This window comes from Sinocyclocheilus rhinocerous, unplaced genomic scaffold, assembly GCF_001515625.1.
Source record: "Sinocyclocheilus rhinocerous isolate Xijiao unplaced genomic scaffold, SAMN03320098_v1.1 scaffold5275, whole genome shotgun sequence".
Taxonomy (NCBI): domain Eukaryota; kingdom Metazoa; phylum Chordata; class Actinopteri; order Cypriniformes; family Cyprinidae; genus Sinocyclocheilus; species Sinocyclocheilus rhinocerous.
Window position 1 is genome coordinate 31,800 of NW_015632138.1, and position 6,092 is coordinate 37,891.

General features: G+C 42.4%; 1 protein-coding gene across 1 annotated transcript in view; it reads right to left on the minus strand.

Annotated features, from left to right (window-relative positions):
- LOC107742223 (polypeptide N-acetylgalactosaminyltransferase 9-like) overlaps nucleotides 1-6,092 on the minus strand; it is a gene marked incomplete at its 3' end in the record, with an annotated part of 53,724 nt that overhangs the window by 30,777 nt on the left and 16,855 nt on the right. Inside the window, exon 2 of the mRNA XM_016555122.1 lies at nucleotides 4,364-4,544. Within this exon, the coding sequence (XP_016410608.1) occupies nucleotides 4,364-4,544 (181 nt within the window). The remainder of the gene's footprint in view (nucleotides 1-4,363; nucleotides 4,545-6,092) is intronic.

A 6,092-nucleotide genomic window follows, 5' to 3' on the forward strand; every position in this document is an offset into this window, starting at 1 on the left:
AAGAAGATAGGGACTCGCCCGTCTACATTCCCTCCACCGGATCCATATGCGAACCCCACGAGCACAGCCGCTCCGCCTCAGCGAAAGCGGGGCCGGCGCCGCAAGAAACACCGGAAAATTCCCTCCTCAAAGAGAGCACTCAGAGAGCAAAGCATACGCAGTGACAAACGCTCGCAATTCCCTCGAGAGCTGACTCTGCGTGTTTTGCTCCCAAGCAGACAACACACAAACTGTGTGTATCCCCACCCGAAATGTAGCGTGGGCAGGGAAGAACACACAGCCTGAGATGCTGCCCGCTCTCGCCGTATGTTTGTCTACACTCGTATTGGTAAAATAAAGAGTGATAATGGACAGACAACACCAAATAAGACTGACACACACAGAGCGCTTGCTGAATGACAGAAAGCTGACGCCAGTTTCACCGCACATGCTTTTATGCTTCCTGGTCGCTACGTCACCCCGCCTGTGACGTCTCGCCCATCCATTGGACTGATTACACATGTGATTCAGGGCGTGGTCACACTGGAGGCGTTCCCATAGCGTTTCGACGCAGCTCGAGTTCCTGAAGGGGAAACAACTGTTCGTTGTTATTTTTGTTAGTAAGAATGCTAACAGATACAACTTTTGATTTTAAAAATGTATTAGTAAATGTTGAAATTAAAATGAATGTTCATCAATGCTTTAGAAGTATTGTATATTAACCCTTTGTGCTGTATTTTCTGTTGGCAATTTGACATGCAGTTTTCATACACTTTGCCGACCCAGTTTTATGTAGGCCCACCCATTTAAACATTTCTGGCCTCCCCCTGGGCTCAACATCTATTCTAATTAGGGGTGTAATGATACACCAATGCCACAGTTCGGTTCATATCATGGTTTTGAAGCCACGATTTCAATAGTCGCGAGCTGTTTGAGAGGCGGCTGTGCGCGCTTTGGCTGAGAGAGCACTGAAGACTTAAAATGACATGCAAGTGACAATTCCGTCAACTGTCCGAAACACACACTAGTCTTGTATTGCAGCATGCAGCCTGCTTGCAGAGCAAACGTGGATATTATGGATATGAGGCCATTTGTGCATTTTGAGAGAGTGGGAGAAGATGCGGTAACACTCAATCCCAATCACTCACACCGTTTGTGAAATTCCGTCTCTGTTTGCAGGAATTTAACACTTTATAATTGCGTAACCTACAGGAATGTGTAGAATTATGCAAATGCCCGCAATCTCGCAGCGAAATTCAGGCCCTGATTATATTGCACAAAATCAAGCACAAGTGAACTTGAACTAAGTTACATAGTCAGAATGTATAACTCCTTCTGTGGACGTGCTTGTTGTGACAACATGCTGAAAACGTCAGCTAAACCCTAAGAATTAACAACATTTTTTACAATATTGCTCTCATTATAATGTTATGAATATGACAGTCATTGTTATTAATATTGTGCATTTCTGTTTTGAGCTGCGCACGCTGAAGATCACCAGTACAATGTAGCACTTTGATAGCGGGGTTTTAATAAATGGGATTTAATTCATCACATTTATCTCAAATAGGATGCACTTCAGTATTTATACTGCGTAACCTTACAAAATGACCCAAATGCTCAAGTGAACATGTCTGTGCTGCTCTGAATGTGTAACTCCTGTTGTGGACATGTTCTTCTCGCAACAATGTGCAGAAACACGGCAACTAAACTCTAAAAATTCACAGCGTATTATTATAATAGTGCTCTCATTATAATGTTATGTAGCCTACATGACAGATTTGTTCTGCACATGTTGCCCTTAATGGTACCTTCTTTTTCAAAGTGATTCAAGCAATTCAAAACCATCATAGCCATAAGCGTTTAAAGTGTCTCAGCAGGGGGCGGGGCAGGCCAAGAGAGTATCGCGGTACGCCATGAGACTACCTCCAGTGGCGCAAAAACGGGGTATGCGGTATATGCAGTGCATAGGGGCGCCACACATAGGGGGCGCCATTTTGCCAAAATCATTCTGTGAAAATCTTCTTTAATAAAACGTTATAAATAATCAAAAGCTTAGTTATTAAAAATAATTAATGCAACATTTTTATTGAACGTTTTTAGCATTTTAATGAGCTCAAAACTGTATTTGTTAAAAACTTATTAAGACGTGGAACGGCCAAAAGGAGAAGACAAAAATGCCGAAGACCTCAGCTGTGCGGGAGCACTTTAAATTGAGTGAGGACAAGACAAACGCAGTGTGCCAAATATGCGATTTGAAACTGACCAACCACAACAGCACATCAAGTTTGAAAAATCACCTGAGTTCTGTAAGTAGTACGCCTATAGTATATTGTTGGTGTATGTCCACAGCAACACACCCGCCAAGCGTGAAGTCAATTGGATGAACGGTTCTCGACATAATAAAAATGCAAACAGACAGACACACAGAGATTCCTGCCTTTATTAGAGAGAAGAATATGTTCAGCCCCCTCCCTCCGAAGCTTCGAATATTCTGTGTTGATTACTACCGAAGCTTCGATGCTCAAAAAATGGTATTCGGACCAGCCCTACTGTGTAATTCAAGTAGATTCAATGAGCTGAAAACAAAAAAGAGATTTGTAAATGTTATAATAGTCTAAATATAAATCCATTAGCAAAACATGTGAAAAGAACTATATTACAGAGTGGAAATGGTAAAGGAGACAATAAATGATCCTCTGCTGCCATTTAGTGGCCATAGTGGGAATCATGACATTCATTTTAATAGTATTTGTTTTTCTACCAGGTGAAATCTTCCACTTAGCATGGCAAATTTTCCATGAATTATCTCTTTCAGTAAAAATGACAAAAAAAGCAGATGTTCTCTAAAATAAATTTTACTATATAAAAATGTGCAAAAATATGAATAACTTTAAGGCAAATTATTTTTATTTTTTTTTGTTTTTACTTTTCACTTTTCCCCCTATTGCATTAAAAAAGGGGGAAGGGGGTTCAATCCTTTGTCACTTTTTTCACTCCTGATGAGTTTGTATTCTTCCATGCACAAGCTAGTAATGGGCTTTTGGTCAATAGGGCCTTTCGCACCGCTTTAGTTCCAGAACTAAATGTACAGTACTAAAGAACTGGGACGATTTTGCGCGAACTATTTCCCAGTACCATTTAAAGGGTTGCATTCGCACCGAGGGTGTGTACCGAGCGTGACGTAAGCCGGTCGACAGCGTCGTCATTTGTGCGCGGCGTTCAACAACAGAAACAAAGAAAAACAACATTAACAACAGGAGGATGGAGGACGCTGTGATCGCAGCTGTGTTTTTGTTGTGTCTCGCGGGTTTCACAATAATGGACATGGAAAGTCGACGTATACGTAAAGCGATTGAAAGAACGGAAAGGAGGACTAAGAATCTCCAACGACAACTGACAGTGCTACAAGTGCCTGCACTTCAGCGTCCGTCCATCTATCGCTGTTCTCCATACTTGCGAAATAAGTTGACACAATGTTTACAGTATGTTTACACAGCGTTTTAAATCATGGCGGGTGAGGGCGTTTTCATACGCGTTTGGCCAATCAATGTCTACTTACATCACGTAAAACATAACTGAATAAACAAATAGCCCTGATGGTCGCAGAGTCACACCTTTACATTGCATAGTGGGGGATATTTCTTCCCAGACTGTCTGCGATTAGCATATGAAAGACAGGAGATGGATCCCCTTCGTCCCCGAGATCAAGCAGTGCCCTCAAGTACCTGTGAAATGTCTCTACCCTCCACCCTTTTATCTTAAAAGTCTTCACGCAAATCTTCATTGGGCCCCGAGGCCCATCCCTCCCTCCAACAATGACCAAAGCTATCTCTATCAGTCAAAAACTGCTAAAGTTTCCTATCGGAATTTCTGTTACACTCTTAAAAAAAAACGAAGGTTCTTTATGTTTACACGGCGTTTTAAATCATGGCGGGTGAGGGCGTTTTCGTATGCGTTTGGCCAATCAATGTCTACTTATGTCACGATTAGTACCAGTTGTGCTGGTTAGACCCTGCTCTGGAGTAGGAGCTAATTTGGTTCTCGAAAAAGGCAGTCCGGTACTAAAATCGCTCCCAGTTCCGGCGGTGTGAAAACGCCAAAAAGTGGGTAGTTCCACAATTAGTTCTGGTACTATGAAAAGGTTCCCGCGGTGCGTAAGGCCCTATTGACTTGCAGAAAGTTAGAGGCTACTACAATACAGGGGGGCACCAACACTGATCTTGCATACCCCTCGGCAAATGTGCAGTTGCGCCCCTGACTACCTCATGTGTACCGTGGATGGTGTATCGCATTTTTCCGGTTCGAATATCGTTACACCCCCAATTCTTATCTCAACCTCCAAGGGCATGTTCTGTGTTTAAAGTCACTGCAGCATACTCACTTTTTCGGCCTGTAGTCCGGAATGTTCCTGTCCAAGGAGATGCGGTCGCTCAGTTGGGCATTGTAGCCATACTCCTCGTACCTCCCTTCGCTCTCTCGGCTGTCCTCCCCCAGCGTGGCAGCTGCACCGCCCTGTCCTAGACCTCCAGGACCCTCCACCAGACCCATGGGCTTGGCTAGACCTGCAAAGCAATGTGGGGAAAAAGGGGTTTGACTTCGGTTAACATGACAATGGTCAGGATATCCCATAAGTACGGTAAAGCGAAACTGGGTTCATTACTGCAGGAGAGCGATAATTGAATGTTGGACACCAAGACACCACATTCACCTTTTGTCACCTCTTTCATACAGACCTCCCGGGGGGAAAGGTGGAAAGCAAGTGAACTGTGTTTAAAGGGTTGTCAGCAGGGTTTGAAATTAACACCCGCCAACCCGCCAAATGCGGGTAAAAATCAGCTGTGGCGGGTAACGCTGTCAAATCACTAGCAAATTTGGCGGGGTACTTTTCGTAAATTATGTTTACTAATTAATTTCTTGAGGAAGTTCATGTAAGCCAAATCTGCACAGATTTAGTGTAAATACTGAACTCGAGACTCATCATGATATATTAAATAAGCCTAATTGCGCAGCATCTGGGCATCTAGCTTACTTGAACATACCCAGCGATGTAGCTACTGGCCATCGGGACCACCGGGACATTCCCGGTGGGTCGATCGCCGAAGCGAGGAAGACCTCATATTAGGCGCTGTTTTTAAATTACAGCGGCGCTACCCGGTGCGTCCGCCAGCCGCGCGTTAAAGCAGAGCGGGATCAGTCTCCCGCACCACCATTTATAAGAGATAAACAGCACTAATCGCTCGATCCATTCAGAAATGACATGAGAATTGTGTTATACATGTTATACAGATGACAACATTAAAGGTTCTGCCTGAAAACAGCCACGGCAAGGTAAAATGCATGTAAACAATGTAAACAAACTTATTGATCTTTAAATGTTTCATTCTAATTAATTTTAATTTAAGTAAAATGTTAATTCAGTAAGAGCCTGATTAAAGATAAAAACCAGTGTCTCTCTAATTTAGAGACACTTATAAATGAGGTGTTTTCCATTTACAAATATTATAAAGTTCTTAAAGGGATAGTTCACCCAAAAATTAAAACTGTCATCATTTAGGCTACTCAGCATCATGTCATTCCAAACCTGTATGAATTTCTTTCTTCTGTGGAACATAAAAGAAGATATTTTGAGAAATTCAAGAAATGTTTGTCCATACAGTAGAAATCAAGAGTAACCAAAATGGTTTGGTAACATTCTACAAAATATCTTTTGTGTTTTACAGAAGAAAGTAAGTCATACAGGTTTGGAAAGACATGAGGGTGAGGAAAGGATGACAGCATTTATTAGCAGTAAATTTCCTATGTTCTAGCACAAAATCAATGCTTATACTGTCAAGTGCATTTCTATGTGACAAAAATGCAGTAGGCTATTAGTCTGTTGCATTTGCTGTGAATTCAGTAATATATCATTATTTGTTTTTGTCCCTATAACACAGCGAAACATTCACAGGGGACCTTGAGGGCCAGGTAGGCTGGATTTGTCCAGGGACGAATTTTAACCCCAGTCCAGCCCTGTACCCATCACTACGCAACAAATAATGGCGTGGCGGGCGCACTGGTTACCTTTGCATTGAAGCAATAACGAAAAGTAAAAAAATGCCTGAAGACTCGCA